Source organism: Suricata suricatta, chromosome 1 (genome assembly GCF_006229205.1).
Source record: "Suricata suricatta isolate VVHF042 chromosome 1, meerkat_22Aug2017_6uvM2_HiC, whole genome shotgun sequence".
NCBI classification, from domain to species: Eukaryota; Metazoa; Chordata; class Mammalia; order Carnivora; family Herpestidae; genus Suricata; species Suricata suricatta.
The window spans coordinates 175274224-175294692 of NC_043700.1; the positions used below are offsets into that span (position 1 = coordinate 175274224).

Here is a 20469-nt window from a genome sequence, read left to right on the forward strand (position 1 = left end):
GGTGGAGAGCTTCAGGATTAGCTTCTAGCACATTTGTGTTCTTCTGGAATGACCCTCAGTGGAAAGCAGAGTGCTGTGGCCACTAACAACTTGTGCCATCTGCCTGAGGCGGCAGCAAGCACCTGTGCCCACCAAGATATCAGAGGTCCCAAGAACCCATCACCCATTTATCCAGACACTTATCGGCCATTTATTAAGCACCTACCATATGCTGGACTCTCTATTACAGTCTTGGAATACAGATATTACTGTCAACAAACTGGAGGCTCAGAGGTACAGTCCAAGACTCAGTGGGTTCTCCAAAGGAGGGAATGTCTTTACAGAAATACCGTTCTAGATCTGCTGAACCTGAAGCAGAGTAAAATCACAGAGCTTAGGGCCCCTGATGCAAGCCCCAGAGAGTGGCTTGGCTTTAGGAAAGGTCTTGCTCAAAATTGGACTGCTAAGCTGGAGCATTGGCCACAGGCTTAGCCCTGGAGTTTCCATTTGTGGCACTGCAGTTCCCACTGAGGGAATCACAAGATCTTGTGGACAGAAGTCTGGGATCAAATCTTGCTTGGTGTGCCCTCCTGACCTCTGGGCCACATCCCTTTATGTCTACGTGTTTTGTGTCTGTGTGTGTCTGCTCATCGTGCTCCTGTTTCAAAGCCACACTTCCTTGCTCCTACCTTCCAGAACTTGCCATGGCCTCAACAATAGAGTTGTAATGGTCTTCATTTCCTCAAACTTTCTCTATCCACTTAGGGATTTCATCTGAGAAGTTCATAATAGATGAAAGGGTTTGCCAGTATGGAACTAGAAGTTCTAAGTGAAAGTTTAGCTGTGATAATTTGGCGGACCTGATACTACCTTCCGTGTGACAGAGTTAGTACTCAGTCTAAATGACCAAATTGAATTAAGTCCAATATAGTGTATATGGCAAGTATAGGGTAAGTGTATAGGGTGTATATAGCTGTCTACACTGTAAAGTAATAATTTCAATATGTGGCATTCAGTGAGTGCTGATGAAATGCTTAAGTGCTTTACACGAATCAATTCATTCCATCACAACTACCCAGTGAGGTGGGTTCTTCCTCATTTTACAGAGGAAGGCTCTGAGGCTTAAGTCGCTTGCCCAAAGTCAGCCAGCTAGCGAGTGACAGAGTCCAGAACACAAACCCTGTAGCGTGGTCCCGAACACTGGTTATCCATTCTCTCATATCTCCCAGATCAAAGCCATTCGGTTTGTGGCCAACATAACACATGGTGACATTTGTTGGTAATCATGTCCCAGCAGACTCTCAGGACCATTAGACAGCTGGCCCTGGACCTCCCTGCCTGATCCTCATGCTACAGAAGGGACCTACTTGCCATTTCCCTTCCACGCATGACCTGTGATTAAAGATGGTGCCTTGTTCACCTAAACAGCTAGTCCATTGTGTGAGGTGAATGTACCCATCACTGCACTGGTGACATGCTGTGACAATTTTCCCTTTTTCCGTGACAGGGGGCAAGGACACCATACTGTTCAGCGACCCCGCTGTTCCCACCATACAAAGGTCAAGATCTCCCCTGCTGAAGTTCATCGAGCAGCCCGCTGAGAACAAAGCGAATTCCAAGGACGGTCAGTAAGCACACCTTGATTTCTCTGTGTCTCCCTGACGTGTGCCTGGCACAGAGGAGGGGCTCAGTGGGCGTCAGTTCTTCCCCTTCTGACAGCTTCTGTGGCACCGTGGGGTCGTTCCTCCCATTTCCTCTTGTTGCTTGTATGGGTTTGTCTTGTTTGGAGCTTCCGGCAGAGGAACGCAGGCCTCTGGACTCAGCACAGTGGCGTTGAGGTTAAGAGAAGGGGCTCAGGATATGAACAGCTCAGGCTCATATTCCAACCCCACATTGTGTTGGCTCTGAGAAGTTGGGCTGTTAACCTCTGCCTGCCTCCTTACCTATAAAATGGTGAGATGATGGTGCCAACCTCAGGGAAATCTTGGCCCATTGTCTGGCACAGAATCATTTAAATGGAGAGTAAAAGCTTCTTCTCTACCAGAGACCCTTTTCCTGAGGCAGAGTGTTTTGAAGGCACCATTGAGGGTGCCAGAGGAGCCTACAAGTGTGAGATGCAGCTGTCTTCCCACGTGGCCGTCTTGTTTCCCCAGCTAAACTATCTGTCCTTCATATCTTTCCAAGTTTTGTTTGTCTTCTTTTTTTAACCTTAGTGTGACTGCCAGCTTCCAAGATAGCCCCCAGTGATCCCCACGTCCTGCTTTTCATGCCTTTGCATATTCTTCTCCATATCATATCCGGGTTAATCTGGGTGACTAATAGAATACAAGCACAAGTGACCTTGCGTGACTTCCTAGTCTAGGTCATAAAAGACCTGTGGGGTCCTCCTTGCTCTCTCCGTCTCGGGTCAGCCTCCCTGGAGGAAGCGGCTGCCATGTCTTGTGGGTACCCAAGCAGCCCTACGTGCTGTCCATGCGGTCTGGCACTGAGGCACCCCGGCCACCAGCCACAGGGGTGCACCATCTTGGGAGCAGGTTCTGCAGCCCCCGTCAAGCGTTCCAATGACAACAACCCTCACTAACATTTTGATGACAACGTCATGAGAGACCACCAGCAAGAGCCACCCAGGCCACTTGCTCCTGGGCCCCTGAGTCTCCTGCTGCGCAGTCTGGAGTTAACATGGGGCACAGCAGCACGTAACTCATATACCCAGCATGCAGGAGCCAAGGGTCTTCCCTCGATTTCCACATTTTCTCTCCGTCTCCTCTTGCTCTGAGTCATGCCTGTGCCCATCACTGCTATGAAAATATTCTCCAAATATGTTTTCCCACTGGGTCCCTTCTGCAGAGGTATAGTCCCTTATTTCCCAAAGTGCAAACCTTACCACTTAAATAGTCTCAAGTATGACATCACCAGCTCTCCACACTTTCTCCTGTTTTGTTGTCACCCTCCCAGCTATCCAGCTACCTCTGGAGTCGGCATCGACCCCTGTCGGCTTTCCTTCCTCATCCACATCTGGTCTGTGGCCATTCTTCATCAGAGCTTCTCGAGCCTCTGGCTTGGCTCAACCCTCTTGACTTCCCGCACAGGGCTTCCTTCCCAGGTTCGCTGTCTTCTAGACCCTCCCTACTTATTTCCCATCCTCCCTCCTGCTACTGTAGGGTAAAGCTTCCAGAGCACTGCTCTCCAACACCTGTGCACCCTGCTCAGAAATCTTTGGTGGCTCCTGTCTGTCTTCCACTTAAAATCAGAACCCCGCAAACTGGCCTACCCTGTCTTCCTAACCTGATGATTATCTGACATAAAAACTGTGCTTTTATCAAAGTGTACTAGCCAGTTTGAAACAGTTGCTACCACTGTGTAACAAAGCACCCAAAACACTGAGCTGAAAGCAACTACTATGTATTATTCATCACGAATCTTTGGGTCAGACCAGCTGTTCTGCTAATCGGAGCCGGGCGCAGCAAGGCAGCTGTATTTTGAAGCTTGTCTCAAATTCCCATACTAGTGCATGGAATGGTAAGAATAGGACAGATCTGGCATTTCAACAAAGAGGATCCCCAAGCAAACCCAGGGAGAGTTCTTGGAGAGAATCCCCAACTCAGGTGGGTTTCATACTGGCCAGAAAGCAAGGCCGGATCTTTGCAGCCAGCAGCATGTGGCTCTTTGCACCTCTGGCCTGTAACACCACGGTCCACTGTGCAGTCTGGAGCATGCCTTGGCTGATGATCATCCCATCCCATGCTGGCATCCAGTGTCCCTGTGGAGATCGAAGCCGTCTGTCTGCTCTGAGCTTGGTTAGCCACTGGGTGGGCCCAGGCCTGCTAAACGGAAATGGAACATGAAGCTGACTGACTTGGTTTTTACAAGGGTAGCATAAGTAATGGCCTGATTCAAAGTGACAGCTTCCAGAGTTCCATCATTACCTCGCATTGTTCCAACCCTGTCCGTCACCAGGGCGGTGGGAACAAGGACGCATTTACGCAGCGGCTGTCACCATCTGAGCAGGCCTCATCACCGCCGCATCTCTGATTAATTCCAACTGAAAGAAGCCCACACTTGGGAGGACAAAGCCCATCGGAGAGCAGTTAACAAAAGAAGACGAATGTCTCCTTTGGTCCAATGGGGGAGGGTGACGTGTTTTTTAGGAGACTAACACCTTTCTGCAAAAAGCTATTACGTCTTCATCTTTTTGAGAAAATATTTTTTTCTTCCCTTACTATTGATATCATAAAGCAATTCTATCAGTCAATTGCCTCATCACTATCGATACATGTTTTGTTATTAGGAAGGATTAATGATACTAATGCTGTGTGCTAAAACATCACAGAATAATTGCTATTATTTTCTAATAATATTTTCCCATGCTGTGCTAGTTCAAAAATCATTCTTTTATGAAAAGGGCAATGCTACGTGTCTGTTCTCAAGGGAAAACCAAAACTCTAATAGCTTAGGAGTTAACATTCCAGCATCACAGGGTTCAGGGCAGATTCCACGCCTCCAGCAAGGAGCAGAGGTCCTAGTCATACAAATGAACCTTCGTGGCATCCTCGGGAACTTTTCTTTGTCTCCTGACAATGGCTCTTGCATACTTTTTAGATATCTTTTGGATAACCAAAGGGAGGAGAGGATTGAAAAATCTTGCTGGCGACCCATAATCTAATCCTACATGGAACCTGGCCCCTATATTTTTATGGTTCTGAGGTTCTGAAAATCCAGACTTTCTCAGGAGGGAAAAAAAAAAAGCAGTTCCTGACCGACCAAACAGTAGACCACAGCTTGGTCTGTTCCCTGCTTACAGCTGTGGTTTGACCTCTAAGGATGACAGCAGTGTGGCTCCCTGCCACCTCCCCCGGCCAAAAAAAGGTTGAGAAGTTCTCCCTGGTAATCTCAGAGGTTTGCCATTTTAAAAGATTCATGCGTTTGGACAGGAGCAGAATGTCATCTAAAGAAATGGCACAAGGCAAAGTACCGGTGACCAAAAGGCCCCGTGTAATTTAGACCACCCTCACTTAGATGTAAATTAAGGTAGAGAAGATTAACCCGACCCACAGTAAAAACACCGCAGATGGTTTAGGGGTTAGGTTGTTACGGGGAAGGTTAATTAATTTTTCAGGGACACCAGAATATACTATTAAGTGTCCAGGAAGAAGTAATTTCATAAGAGTAATTTCCAGAAGGAGTTTATTCATCTCACGTTGGTGAAAATTTTCACTGCAGAAAAGACCGTAATTTACTCCTTTTGAAAACAGCTTCTTGCACAATGCAGGAAACTTGCTCGTTTTGACTCAGTGTTTCCCATAACCCCATACAGCTACTGTAAAAATTTTTCTTTTGTTAGTACGAAAATTATGCTATTGCTTCCCTGAGCTACCTCGGTTGTCACTAAATGTTTGTGTGAGTTAGAGATCTTTTTTTCTGAGAGCGCTATTTTACAAATTTTCAGGGTGGTAGCAACCTGAGTACAGCCTGGAACAAATACCCTAAATTCAAGGATTGTTTTCCTTTATTTATGTGTAGCATTTACATATATGTGCTAATATATTCATTTATTCATATATATGTCCACAGATTCAAACGTTTAATCAGCTATTTGTTGAGTCCCCACTATAGAACATAGGCAAAGTTTGAGGCTCCTGAGTGGCTCAGTCAGTTAAGCATCCAACTTTGGCTCAGGTCCTGATCTTGCAGTTCATGGGTTCAAGCCCCACATTGGACCCTGTGCTGAAAGCTCAGAGTCCGGAGCTGCTTTGGATTCTTGCCTCCCTCTCTCTGACCCTACCGCCCCCCCTTCTCTCTCTCTCTCAAAAGTAAATGAATATTAATTTAAAAAAACATTAGCAAAGTTTCAAAATCAATCAGGTAAGACTTTATACTTTAGGCGATTTTTTTTATAAGCTAGTTATACAGAAGGAACAAGTTAGGGGTAAAAAAGTAAAAAATACAAAGTTCCCTTGGAGGCATAGACACCGCTTTGGGGAGATGAGGGCACTGTGGAGAGTACTTCCGCCTGGATTTAACCAAACAGCCTTTGTCATGGAGGCAGAGGTAGAGCTCGAAGCCATCTGGATAGGTCAGGGAGTGTTGGCTATGGCAGAATTCGCCACCAAAGCAAGGGCCCAGAGGGCAGGGCTGGGATGCCATGAAGGCTCAGGTGTGGCCGGGATGTAGGGCTACAGGAGCAAGAGTTGGGATGTCAGGTAGAAAGGTAGATGGACATTAAGTCATCAGAGGCCTTGAATGTCAGGCTAAGAACCTGGGCTGTGCTGCAAAGACAGTGGCAGCCTTTGAAGGATTTGGAATGGGGGACAGGCATGGTCAGATCTGTGTTAAGGCTCTTAGGGCTTCTTGCACTGCAACGTGCACCCAGATCACCTGGAATCTGGTTTAAATGCAGGTTCTGAACCAGGAGGTGTGGGCCAAGCCTGAGATCCTACATGTCTGACAAACTCCCAGGCTGTGGTGTCTCTGCTGCTTCATGGACCCCACTTTGAGTAGCAAAGCTTTAGGGAAGGTCCATCTATTGACTGAATGAGAGCAGAAAGAGACAGGAAGTAAAAACGAACAAACAAACAAACAAACAAAACCCCCAAAAAACAAAAAACCCTGTTAGGAATGAACGTACATTATCCTAGCTGAGCAGATCTGAATAGTTATTTTCTAAAAAAAAAAAAAAAAAAAAAAAAAATCAAGGCTTGCTCTATTCACTCATTTATATATTCATGAATTTCATCGTAAGCATAAGTCATGGCCTCATTTTCAGATACAATACTTGCTGAGGTCAGTGAGTTCCTAGGACAGTAATACATAGCTGTCTGAGACTAAATACAGGCTTTAGAAAGTCTAAAGTAGATTTGGTTCTGTCCCTGGAACTTTGTGGACATCAAAAGAGCTAAAGAGAAAGGAAATGACTTCTTCTGAATGTGAGACACAAATTTGTACAAAAGAACTAGAGGCATGAGGCTTGGGGCATGGAGACCATTGTCAATATTGCATTGGTTCCCCCATGACTCTAGTCTGCCAAGCATCACAGTGATCACATCCGTCTGCCACTCTCTTTCTTCATCCCTCCTTCATCTCGGTTTCCTGTGAGACTTATGGTGCGTCCAAGCTCACAAATATTTCATCTCTTCTGGAGTTTCTCAGAGCTTTTACCAGGGATCAGCCATTTTTAAGTTTCCTAAGACTTTTATTATTTTTTAAATTTTTTTAAATTTTATGTATTTTTGAGAGAGCACAGGGGAAGGGCAGATTGGTGAGAGGGGGAGGGGGGATCTGAAATAGACTCCACCTAGATAGCAATGAGCCCAATGTGAGGCTTAAACTCATAAACTATGAGATCATGACCTGATCCGAAGTTGGACACTCAGCTGACTGAGCCACCCAGGAGCCCGTTTCCTAAAACTTTTAAACACTTGATTAGGTTAATAACTCCTCACCACCACATTCAGCTATTCAATTAAATAAACAGATGCTCAAACATGTACTATTCCTATTAACAAATACCTTGATGCATTATCTTAAATTCAAAATGGAAAACACATATAATAAGTTACATGTTACAGAAATTCCAAGCTGTGTTGTAACAAACTTTTTAGATCTTCTCGAATTTTTAGGTTACATGTAAATAGACATACATTTTTGAATACTCAGTCCTTCTAAATGATGTAAATAATCCTCAAAAATTCATATAAATCTCACAGTCACCCCATAGCTATCACCTGCCAGAGTGCGGGTTTATGAAATATCAGGAGTGGTTTGCACTTGCTTTCTGAATGCTTACCTGCTCATTGGCTGATGTTAAGTCAAATCCAGCTGACATTTGGGGCAAATACAGATGTAGTGATTTTTAAAGAGAAGCCTTAGAAATCAAACCATGACTGGGAACAGTCTCCTCTGGGAAAGGAGAGGGGTAGTCGAGATGCAAGAAACTAAGAGTGTCTATCAGGGAAATGTCCTGAATAACAAATATTTATTTCCCACAATTCTAGAGGCTGGGAAGTCCAAGATCAAGGTGCTGGCATGTTCAGTGACTGGTGAGGATCCTCTTCCTGACTTACGGACAACCACTTTCTTGCTGTGACCTCAGTGGTGGAGGGTGGGGGGAGGAAGAGATAGATATAGATGGGGGGGAGGAAAGAGAAGAAGGGAGAGAGGGAGAGGGAAGGGGAGAGGAAGAGAACAAGAACTCTGGTGTCTCTTACTCATCTTAAAGGGCACTAATCCCATCATGGGCCCCTTCACTCTCATGACCACATTGAATATGAATTATCTTCCAAAAGCCCCATCTCCTAAAAACATCACAGAGGATTAGGGCCTCAATGTATGAATTTGGGTGGGAGACAGGATACATTCAGTTCATAGCACCGAGAGACTTAAGTAGTACTTGGCAGTTGATGGGTAGGAAAAGGAAATACACTACTGTTGATGGCTTCAGGGTCTGAAGCCCATACTATCATGAACCAGTACTGATGTGGCAGGCAGGAGGACATCTACTCGGGGGAGATTTGGAGGGGAAGGGAATTCCAGATCATCCAGGTGGGGAATCCAGTTGGCAGCTAGAAGCCTGGGTCTGTATCTCCAACGGAAAGAGGCCAGGGCCGTAGAGATTTGCGAACTGTACTCCTGGGCAGGATTAAGGTCATGAGACGCCAGTGGGTGAGAGTGAATGAAGACAAGGGACAGATCACATAGTTGAAAGAGGCTCACTCAGAGTGGCCAGAAGGAGATAAGGATGGACAAAGGAAGCCAAGAGGCCTGCCTAGTAGACAGAATAATGGCCCTCAAAGATTTCAGGTCCTGATTCCTGGAACCTGTAAATGTTCTCTTGGATGACAAAAGGACCTGCAGGTGTGATTGATTTACCCACTTGAGATGGAGTGATTATTCTGGATTACCCAGGTGGGTCCTAAATGCAATCACATGTCTCCTCGTAAGAGGGAGGCAGAAGGAGACTTGAGGCACACAGGAACAGAAGGCAGCGTGACCACACAGAACAGACATCAGGGAGATGCTGTTGCAGCTCCAGGAGTGCAGACAGATACCAGAAGCTGGAAGAAGCGAGGAATAGATTCTCCCCTAGAGCCTCCAAGGGAGTGTGGCTTTGGTTCTGGCCCAGTGAAAGCCATTTCAGACTTCTGAGCTCCAGAACTATAAGAACAAATGTGTGTTCTTTCAAGCCACCAATTTGCAGTAATTTGTTACAGCAGCCATGGGAAGCTGATATAGGATGCTCACTGAACTAGATTGGAGAAATAGAGGAATACAGTGTTTTGGAAACTGAAGGGAGAGACAGCTTAAGAGGAAGAAGTGGCCAGCAAACACATGCTACAGAGACAGGAGGGGACTGAGAGAAGAACGTTGGATCTGGTGGCTAGAGCTCGCTGGTAGGGAGGATACAAGGCAGATTAAAGGATCTGGGTGGTGAAGCAGTGCTTGGAAATGGGAGCAGTGGATATAGGCTCATAGGTCTACAAATTAATGCAGAAAAGGAAAGATGAGATGGTAATTGTGATAAAATCTTGGGCATTGCATACCTTACCTTTTTAAACTAGCAATACAAGCACTTGTTTAAAAGGTAGATGTCATAGAAAGGTACACAATTAAATGTAAAGCCTTCCTCCATCTTTGTTTCCTGCTCTGACCCAGAGGCCACCTACAAGTTTTAGTGTATACCACTAGAAAAAAATTTTACAGCTCAGCAGGAATACACACACACACACACACACACACACACACATACACATACACAATCCCCTGTTGATGGGCACTCAGAATCAGATTCTTTCCAGGTTTCTGCTATAAAAAAACAATGTCGTGGTGAGCATCTAGGGGCATATGTCTTGAAATATTTGGGCTAGTATCCATAGGTAAATTCCTAATCATGGAAATACTCAGCAAAAGGGGAAATGTATTTAGGATTGTGATACAGTCTCAGTGCCCTGTCAAAGAGTTTTGCTCATTTTTATGCTCTTTAGTAATACATGATTGTAACCATTTTTCCACATCCTCAGCAACACTGGGGTTTCTCAAAGCTTTTAATGTTTGCCAGTCCAGTAGATGAAAAATTCCATCTCATTGATGTATGATGCTGTTGTTTCTTATGTTTGCCATCCATTTGTATTTCCTTGTGAATTGCCTGTTTTCATTCAACACTTAAGTATTTGTTGAATTTTATGGTACCTTCCAATGAACCAAGTCTATAGACAGTAAGACGAATCGATTCCATAAACACAAAGCAATATAGATGCAACCCAGCATATACAGTACGATTTTGGTATATGAACTCCAGAGACCAGGCAAAACTCATCTTTGGCATCTGACATAGGATAGTGGTCACTCTTGACCAGGACGGAGGCAGCAGACTAGGCAGTGTTTGTAGTGGGTTGGCAATAGTTTGCTTCTTGTCTTGGCTGCTGCTTCCATGGGTGCATTCATGGTGTGAAAACTCAATGAGCTGTAGACACAATGGTTTGCACACTTCTTCCCGTCAAAAGAACAAAAGAAAAGTGAGAACCTTTTTGTAAACATTCTCGAGGGCTTATAATGTGCTACACACTTGGAACAGGTCAGAGGAGGCTCCTGCTTCCATTCTAGAATCAGATAAACATGTAAAAACGCTGAGCACTCAGCCCAGCCCAGAAAATCACCTAAAAATCATGAGCCGGTATGATTCACTTGAGAGAGGAGGAAACCAAAGGTGCTTGGATAAAGTGGATAGAAGTGGAAGAACCATGGGAATGGAGGCTGTGGACTGACGCAGGAGCTCATCAGGTAGGCTCTTGTGAAAGACCTACGAGAAAGGAATGAAAATTTATGCCAAAAGCAGCAAGCCTCCAGTCAAAGGTTTGAAGCGGGAAAGTGCAAGTCAGAACAGGTCAAATCTCAGGGCATCTGGGTGACTCAGTCGATTGAGTGTCAGACTTGGACTCTAGATTTCAGCTCAGGTCTTGATATCACAGTTTGTGAGTTGGAGCCCTGAGTTGGGCTCTGAGCTGACAGCATGGAGCCTGCTTGGAATTCTCTCTCTCCATTTCTCTCTCTGCCCCACCCTTGCTCACTCTTTGTCAAAATAAATAAATTTAAACAACAGGTCAGCTCCTTCTAACCACCCTCAGTTCTCCCCCGGTTTCCCCAAGTGCCAGCTGTCAGCCTGCATGTCTCTGATGCCAGGCCAGCCGCAGTTAAGACTCCACTAAGGTACCAGGAAGTGTTCCCCAGGCCCCTAGCCCCGGAAATCAGCCCTGGGAGGCTCTTGCATGCATTTCACAATTGTTTGGTCTGAGACCTAAGAAAATCCTGACTTCTGGGAACTGCAGAGTCTGGCCTTGAACGCACATGATTGGGTGCTAAGAGGCTGCTCCCCAAGTGTGTCTCAGTCCTGCAGTCTGGAAGGGACATCAGAGAGTCCTGCCCCTCATTCTGTGTCTGAGGAAAGGAAGCCAGATCTCCTGATCACAAAGCAATGAGTAGGAAAATGGGGCTAGGTACCAGTTCTCAGGACCCCATTCTCTCCCATCCCTTTCCAGTTGAGCTCGAGAATTTCTGTTATTTAGAGAAGCAGTATGGGTGGAACAATTTCGTTAGGAGGTGTAGGGAGCTTAAAGCCTCTTTTACACAGAACATGTTATTGGAACTGAGGTAACATCAGTCTGCCTCATTGAAGAATGAGGTGCTGATGGAGAAAGGGGTGGGGAGTGAATTCTTCTCTTTCCTGCCCTGAAGGCAGCCAGCACCTCTTTTCATTACTAAAGATCCCTGGACTTGCCTGCTTGCAGAATCCATAAAACCTTTGTCCTCAATTTAGATATTTAACAGCACACAGAACCACGGTTAGAGCACAAAGCAGGAGATAACCGAGCCCTCGGAAATGATGGGTTATGGACGTGGCCGAGGGCTCCCTTTCCCTTCATGAATGACACAGCAGTCACCAGAGTGGCGGCTTTCTTTTATAACATGGGTCCTATGGTCCCTGCCAGCAGCATTTTCTATCTCAGAGCCCCTGTGGTGGGGGCCTGGGGCTGGGAGGAGGCAGGAAGTGAGAGCTGACTTCCTGCCAGAGGTGTGATGCTCTCCCGGGTCTGTTTCAGGGCAGCTTCAGAAGCAAGATCAAGATGAAAGTCCTGCTGCCACCGAGGCGCTGACGACACCCGAGGGTGCCGGAAGGCCCGCCGTCAGCTCCCCAGCAAACCAGAGCCACGGGAACCAATGCAACCGCTTTCATCCTTCATTACCCCAGGTACTGTCGGAGGAAGAGGAAATAAACAGGCTTGGAAGGGAAATCATGAAACTGACAGAGGCACAGGCAACGGCAGAACCAGAAGGGGCCAGGAGAGCAGGGCCCGGGGAGGCTCAGAGAAACGAGATGGGGACAGCCACGCTGGGCCTGACCTCCTTGAGGGAGGCCCCCAAATCTTGCCAGGACCCCTTTGAGTCCAGCCAGGCAGCAGCCGAAGCCTCCGCCGCGGAGGAGGATGGCAAGGAGGGTGCAGGCAGGAGGAGCCCCGTGAAAACATGAAGGGAAAAGGGATCCAGCGTGACGAGGCGTCAGAGGCCCAGGGGACGGTAAAGAACGAAGCATCAGAACAGCTTCCGGAAGCGACTCTCTCCGAAAACACTTCCAAGTCTGCAAGCGAGAAGAGACACGGGTCCTGTTGCAAACTGAACATTCTGATGATGCCAGCGCAGTGTGATTTATTAAATGCAGGTCCTCAAGCTTCTCAGTGTCCTCTCTCTGCCGGAGCCGCGCTGCTGTGAACATGGCCTGGCACAGAATCGTGTCTGCCATATGGCTGGGATTTGGCATCCGTCTTTCTGTCGGCGTTGGTTTTATTAGAGATAAGATGTTTTTCTATTAGCATTTAATGTTGTCGATCGAAATTATGGGAAGAGCTTGAAAGGGATGGGGTTTTTAATCAGGTCCCCGTCTTTGTATCGGTTAGGCGGCTGGAGAGAAAGGTGTAATTGAGCGTAATGGGTCCACAGGGCCCACAGCTCCACTTCATCATGTCAGGGCCCCATAAGGCCTCCCAGCATGGGTGTTCTTGGCGCCCTGCCCACAACACTGTCTGTCAGGCACCGACTGGCAGGTGGAAAGGGGTTTAAGCAGGCTCAGAAGGTTGGGTTTCCGGTTTGAAATCCACAGCCCCTGTTGAGACCTGTTTGCTGACTGCTAGAGCTGAGTTTTCCAGCCTGTAATTCTGAAGGATTAATCGACCTGGACTGATGGGGGAGGGGGGGAGAAAAGAAGGCAAGGAAGGGCACTCAGTGGTGTTTTGATTTTTTGTTTCTGAGATAAGAGCCAGAACCTGGAAATGGTGGTTCTTTCCACTCAACCTGTGCAGCGTGTGGGGATTTATGGCCTTGTAGGGTTGGGGCAAGATAATCAGTTCCCTGTGCCACCTGAAACCTTGAACTCTTCACCCTGCCTCCTCTGCACTGCCCAGTACTGGGGTTTTAAAAACAAGACACAGAGCATGTGGCCCTATAGTGGAAAGAGAGGGGAAAACAAAATAACATTATGACAGCCAGTTTAAGGGGACCAGGTACCAAGGCTGGGAATGGAGGGGATGCCACCCTCCTGGTTCCTTCCTAAGGGATAAAATGAACTCTCGTAGGCGGCATCTAGAGCTGCGGGAAATTAAAGGCTCATCTAACAATAGGCCTTTCTTTCGGCTGAACTCAGTGCATTTCCCCAGAAAGGCCTGATACCAGATTCCAAAGCTCAAAACACGCCCCCGAGAACCAGAATCACTTCTTGGAGAGGCTCTCCTGCAGGAAAAAGAGAGGCTCCAAAGGTGGGAAAGTTGAAAATTCATCCGAAGTATCAGCTGTGGATAGCACGCTTGTGATTCCAGGTGTGAGACCTGCCCACCCCGATATCCCTGTTGCACTCATCTGTGACGCTCCTCTGTTGCACTGTGCTTGGTCTTCACCTGCAGGAGAGCAAGCGTAGGCAAGAAGGTCCTGGGGAGGGGTGGGGGGTGCCTGGATGGACCTCCAGTTGCTTTCTTCCCGCTTGCTGGAGGTCAACTCAGTGGTGGAAGAGGGGCGTGGCCAAATCCAGGCTCTGCAGCTCCTGCGCACAGGAGCTGGGATCTGCACACACCGTCTGCCCCTGCCCGGCAGGCCCCGGTGTCCCATTCATCCTCTGCGCTTCAGCCCCTCCCCGCTCTCTAGACCCACCCCCTCAACTCCCTCCCCAGGGAGGTCTCAGCTGCAGCTGCGCAGATCTTGCACAGGCCAGCAGCCACAGAAATAATTTTCCTGCTGCACTAGGCCTTAACTATCTGCAAATGTTCAACACGACCGCACCGTACGCCAGAGCCACCAAAGGAAAACACAGCCGGGTTTAATACAATAATAAGAAAAAGAAAAATCTCTCCCCACGGAAGCTCTGGTTTTGACGCATGGTCAGCCAGGTGCACATCTTTAGGGACCACTCAATCACCTTCTGGAAAGTAGGGCTAATAATAAACTCCATCCTGTTCCATCAGGGGCAGGGAAACTCTGTGAGTCCCAGAGAGAGGGAGGTTGAGGGGCGGAGGTCAGAGGGGCTGATAAACCAAACTGTGCTGCAGTCGGCCTGGGAGGGTTTTGTGTTGATAGATGGAATTGGAGCCAACGAGTTGATCCTCTCACATGTGTAACCTTGACAATGCCCCCTACACGCATATGACGCTACCCCACCCCTGCCGCTCTAGCCCAACATGGTTCTCCTGTTCCACGGACATTAAAGAGGGTTTCTGCAATTAGTTATGGTTGTCTTCTGTCTTTCTGAGAGTCTTTGTGAACGCACACAGCATCCTCTCTCCTGCTCCACCAGGTAACCCTGTGTTAGCCAGAGTCCCTTCAGCCACAACTCACACTTTAAGAAACCTAAATAATAGGGAAATTAATTGTTACATAACAAGAAGTTCAGAAGGAGGGCATTCCTGGGCTGGTTTATTCAAGAGGTCATCGAGGATCTGGGATTCCATGTCCTGCTCTGCCTACCTCAGTGTCTGCTACTCCCTCAAGCTGCCAAAATGGCTGCCACAGCTCCAGCATCCGTTGCCCGTTCTCACATTGTGTCCAAAGGCAGGAGGAATTGTGTGTGTGTGTATGTTTAAGAGCAAGAGCAAGTGGGGAAACTGAGTGGCTCAGTCGGTTAAGCATCCGACTTCAGCTCAGGTCATGGTGATGTGGTTTGCGAGTTTGAGCCCCACGTCAGGCTCTGTGCTAAAAGCTCAGAGCCTGGACCGACTTCAGATTCTATGTCACCCTCCATCTCTGACCCTCCCCCACTTGCACTCTGTCTCTCAAAAATGAATAAAAATATGTAAAAAAAAAAAAAAAAAAGCAAGAGCAAGAAATCTAGTTCTTGGCACATTTCATTGGTCAGAATCATCGAATGCCTATGTCGAAACCAATGCCTGGCAGGGGAGATGGAATTACTGCAAAGGATTTAGGTTCTTAAGATCACCATGTGAACTAGGGAGGGTCTGTCCCTAGTCACGCACACTCTAAAAGGGTGAGCGCCAAAACAAAATCAGGTCTCAAGAAGTACAGGAAAAGTTGGGAATGGATTTACACAGGCTACCGACAGCATTGTCTCTGAACTCCATGTCTGATTTTGTTTTGTTTTCTTCTCTTTAAAAGCCAGAGAGTGTGTTAAGCCTGAGTTTGGAGGTGGGGGAGGGGCGGTGGTTGTTTGCTAAGAAAAATGCCATCTTCTGTCTGCTTCTCCCTGGCTTCCTTATCATCTGTTCTACTTGTAGCTGGAACGTTCCCACCTTTGTTTACCTCTTCGAGTGTGTCTGTCCTTCCATTATTTTTCCAGCTGGGTTGCCAGCAGAATGCAGAGCAGCCTGGATAAAGGAAACAGAGCTGACAGGGCTCTTAATGAGAGTTTGTTTGCACAGCCTGCAGTTCTGATCGCTCTGTACCTGAGAGCCTTTAGGTGCGGATTTTTACAGATGAGCGTCTGTCCTTCTGGTAATCAAGGTCCTGGAAATGGATTGGCTTTTTAAAACCAGGTATTTCTCACCCCTACCTCCTTGTTCCATGCTTCCTCTGTCCACTTTCCCCTCCCCCTCTGTCATCTTCACCTCACAGGGCTATTCCAGAAGCCTCTTTAGCTAGGAGCCTCCTGCTGGCATTCAGCTCAGTCCCTGCTGGAACCTCCTCCCAGCGGGGAATCTGAAGCTAAATTCATTTTCCCCTTGTGGGTCCTCTTGTGTCCCCAATGCCAAACACACAGCACCATGATGACGTGGAAGTCTAGAAAGGGTCTGGGCATCAGTCATTCACGTGTTGGGGTGAACCTGGGGATGTGCTACTCCCACTGGGGCATTTGTGCCCCTGTTCACCATGTGCCATATGCATTCAATCTCTTCTTCAAGGAATTTCAAAGACCAGCTACTTGCTCATTGGTGTTTTGGTCCTTGTTCCTTTAAAATTCCAGCACGCCTTTGCCACACTTTTCTCCTAGCTCCATCACCTTCCTGCGGCCCTTTGGACGGCTTGGTATCCAACTTCTCTTTGAAAAAGTCCTCTCTTTGCTCTGCCCTCTGCTTTCATTCTGGATGCCTCCATTGGAACAATCTCTCTTAATAGTACTGACGGTAGGTACCATTGCACCACTGAGTCAGGGTGTCAACGAGCCAAAAGTTTCCCCCTACTTAACTCACTGCCTTAATATATTCCTTTTTTCCAGATGTCTTTCTGAACAGAGAAAAACTTGCAATTCTGAGATGCAGTAGAGAGCTCAGTAGTGAATCTAATTAGAAATGAGAAGCAAAAAAAATAAGAAGGGCCTGTGTCTCGATATTATGATTGCTCATGAAAACAAAACAAAATAAGTTGATACAGCATGAAGGCAATTTAAGATGATAGATACAGATGTGCTGCCTTACATTTCATATCACCTCTTGACTGAATGGGATTTTTTTTTATAGGAAAAGTTTGTACATTACTGACAGGTTAGACTTTCTGGAATCTATCTAAGCCCGGGAATATATTTCAGATCTTAGCCGTGGCCAGTGATAGCCTATTAAATTTTAAACAATTGGCTAAGAAAGAAAGAAAGAAAGTGAAAGAGGAAGGAAGGAAGGAAAGGAAGGGAAGGAGGAAGAAAAAAAGAGAACAAGCTATTTTGTACTTTAAAGACAGAAGTAACTTCTGTTCATTTGCAGATCTCGTGCTATTGGATTCTATGACCATCGTGTAACATAACTATATCTTTTTTTGTTACCTGAAATAAACATGCAGTAATTTTCCTGATATAGATGATTATCTTTATTATTTGCACTATTCTCCCTCTCTACCGTCGCTGCAGGCCAGGCATATAAGCTGAGCCTTCCTTCTGAACATATTGTAACAACTTACCAGTTGCAATCAGTCACCTAAAATTATTAGATCATATGGTAGTCATGAAAATTATGGAGAATGTAAAGATTTTATGCATTCTGTCAAAAGTGCCAGATCTAAAATCAGTTGGTTTATTTCCTGCAGTCTTTCAAGTTGACCAAAGCACTCACTGATTTGCTCTATTTTCTTACGTTTTTAGTATTTCTGTATATATATACGCACTGAAAAGCCCCACTCGGAAAAAATTCACTGCAATTCTGAGAAAAAGCTATCCTAAACATCTAAAGATAGCATTTCTAATTATTGTCTACATTGTGTTTAAACTGTGCAAACTCGAGCATTATTCTCACTTTACCAGCTGTGTCTAGGTAGAGTCATTACATCAAACGCTTCTAATTTTACAAAAAGAAATCAAAACAAGTGTGTGTTTAAGTCTCAGTGACAAATGCAAACCCTGTGAGTCAAACAGGCAAACTGATTAGCAAGCGGCTGGGAAGTCAAAACAGCAAATATGAGGAGATTAACAAAACAGATCTGTAAGAGGAGAGGGGTAAAAATAGCCTCCAGGGGCCAAGTGGGGTCCAGTGGGTGGGTCTGGCGGCACACATCAGGTTCTGTGCCCAAAACCAGATGCGGGCCTGTACCACTCACAGTCTTCCTCCGCCCCAGAATTCCACCTTCCCTCTTCCGGGAGCTTAGCACCAAAGTTCATTCCAGCCAGCCTCTTTAGCGGTGCAGAAACTTTCTTACAAACCTAGCGGAAGCAACTGTTTCCTTTGCTTGAATCCTTCTAGTTGTAGGACACTCACTACATTACCAGGTAGTCCAATCTGTTAGGAGGTAGCTATTTTTCTGACATTAGCTGTTGTTATTAAGTAGATGTTTATCAGATACTTAGGCCTTCCCACTATACAGCTCTCACAAATAACACTTGATTTAATTCTCAGAACAATAAATATGATGATCTTATTTTACAGATGAAAGAGCCAGGCCCAGAGGGGTGAAGTGACTTACTCAGGTCACACAGCTTCTCAAAGTGTGGCTGGACTAGGGTTCCAATCAGACTATTCTATCTGAGCCTGAACTGTCAACCACCGTGCTATATGCATAACATTGCCCTTGCAATGAACTGTAATTTACCCTTCTGTTATTTCTTTGTTTCTTGTCTCTGGAGCCCCATGGAAGAGCTTATCAATTCAATTCCCACCAATGGGCTGAAAGAAAATGGAATGGATCTCCTAGGGTATCTCTTTAGTCTTGGGAGGCTGAGGGTAGTGAAGAGAGAAACGAAGAACAGAGGATACTATGATCTGGAAGTTTGTGTCCGCCCACCATTCACACATTGAAATCCTAACCCCCCAAAATGATGGTAACAAGAGGTGACACCTTTGGGAGATCCCAAAGTCATGAGGGGGGAGCCTTATAAAAGAGGTTCAGAGAGATCCCTAACCCTTTCCTCCAGGTGAGGACACAGTGAAAGGCACGGGGTGTGAACCCCAAAGAGAGGGCTCTCACTAGACCGTGCCAGTGCCATGACCTTGGACTTCTAGTCTCCAGAGCTGTGAGAAATGAATTTCTGTTGTTTATGGGCCACCCAGTCTAGACTATTCTATAATAGCCCAAATGGGAGATGACATAAGGTAAGTTAAGTGATAAGAAGCACCAGCCTCCTAAAAATAAGTCCAAACCTCCCTTGATGATCCTGAATTAACCTTATAATCAGGGCAGCAGAGTCAAAGATGGAGGTTGGGCATCCATCCATAGGGTGTTTATTCCTCTCCACTAATGTGTCCTGTGTGACTCCTGCCTCATTTGCACAACTTTTAACTGTGGGGACAGGCAAACACATCTGCTGAGATCAGGATATTTAAAGAATTGGCTTGCTAGTTCCCTTTCAACGCTGATCTGTGCAGTGGATGCCTCAAACCAGTGAGAACCAGTTGGTGGAGCAAAGTCACCAGGCAAAGACCTTTCTCTCCAGTTGTCACTTGGGTTCAAGAAAAGATTTTTAAATAACAAGTTAGTCCTAGTAAGGGATAAAAATAGCCACTGGGGATGGGTTTCTGGCCAAGGTTCCATTTGACTCACTGCCTAGAGAGTCTGGGAGGAATGGAAGCTTCGGCTAGAAAGTGGGTCTACCCAAGGAGCTTACAAAGTTGCTGGGTGCTTTTATTCAACACATGAAGGTTGATATGCATTCTAATCTAGTCTGTATAGAGATTATAATTTTCAAAAAAGGCTGAACATCCAAGTCTTAATCAGCATCAGCCTGGCCCGTGGGCTCCATTGTTCCTACTGCCTCTGGGTCAAGAAGAGCCTTGTCCTTGTCCTGATTGTGGAGAAGCCCAGCAACTTCAGATCCCAATGCCAACGCCCTGTAAACTGCTCTGTCACATTGCTTCACTGGCACTCTCCCCGCCATGTGGGACCTCAGGCTGCCCTTAGAGGCACATGTGAGGAGACCCAAGGTCCAGTGAGGTGGCATTGGCCTTGTGCCACACCTGTGACCCTGGCATCGGAACCACCGGGAAGCTTGTTCCAAATAGACGTCCACCTTTCCCTTTGGATTCCAGCCCAGGCTGCCTTTTTTTTTTTTTTTTTCCTCACTTTCCTGAGTGAACCTGGTGCCCTCCATCTTGGGTGCCTTCGGAACACCGAAGGACAAGACGACCAGGGACACAACGTCGTGGTCAGCACCCGTGGTGAAAGGAGGAGAAGGAGAAATGCTGCATGGATTTGGGAAATATCTTTGCTGTTTCCAAATAGTAGCTGAGCCTGGGAGCAGACCCTCAGACAAACAAACCAAAGTAACCAAGGCCCCGTGCTCAACTGAACTGCTGAGTTTTAATGTGCAACACAGAGACTGCCCAACGGCCCCAGGGGAGCAGCTCTCTGCGGGTGACAGCGGGCAAGCAACAGCTGAGGACACCGCGCAGGGGCGCCTAACTGCAGGCTGCGTGTGCTGGCACAGTGTGTGGTGTGCGAGAGGTCGGGTGAGGGGTGAGGGGCTAGGACGCCTCCAGAAGGGTCTCAGGGCGCCTAGAAGGAGCTAAGAGGTGGGAGGAGTTAAGTCCTTAGGGGCATAGCAGGATTTGCTCAGGGCTCCTGGAATGAGAGTAGAAAGGAACAGATGGGGGTGGG

General features: G+C 46.7%; 1 protein-coding gene across 3 annotated transcripts in view; it reads left to right on the forward strand.

The window, feature by feature from the left end:
* CCDC149 (coiled-coil domain containing 149) overlaps nt 1–14732 on the forward strand; it is a 65997-nt gene extending 51265 nt beyond the window's left edge. For all 3 annotated transcript variants that reach the window (XM_029948019.1, XM_029948029.1, XM_029948013.1), the window contains 2 exons: nt 1487–1603; nt 12069–14732. In XM_029948019.1, coding sequence (XP_029803879.1) covers nt 1487–1603; nt 12069–12496 — 545 coding nt within the window. In that variant the 3' untranslated portion in view covers nt 12497–14732. The remainder of the gene's footprint in view (nt 1–1486; nt 1604–12068) is intronic.
* The last annotated feature ends 5737 nt before the right edge of the window (nt 14733–20469 follow it).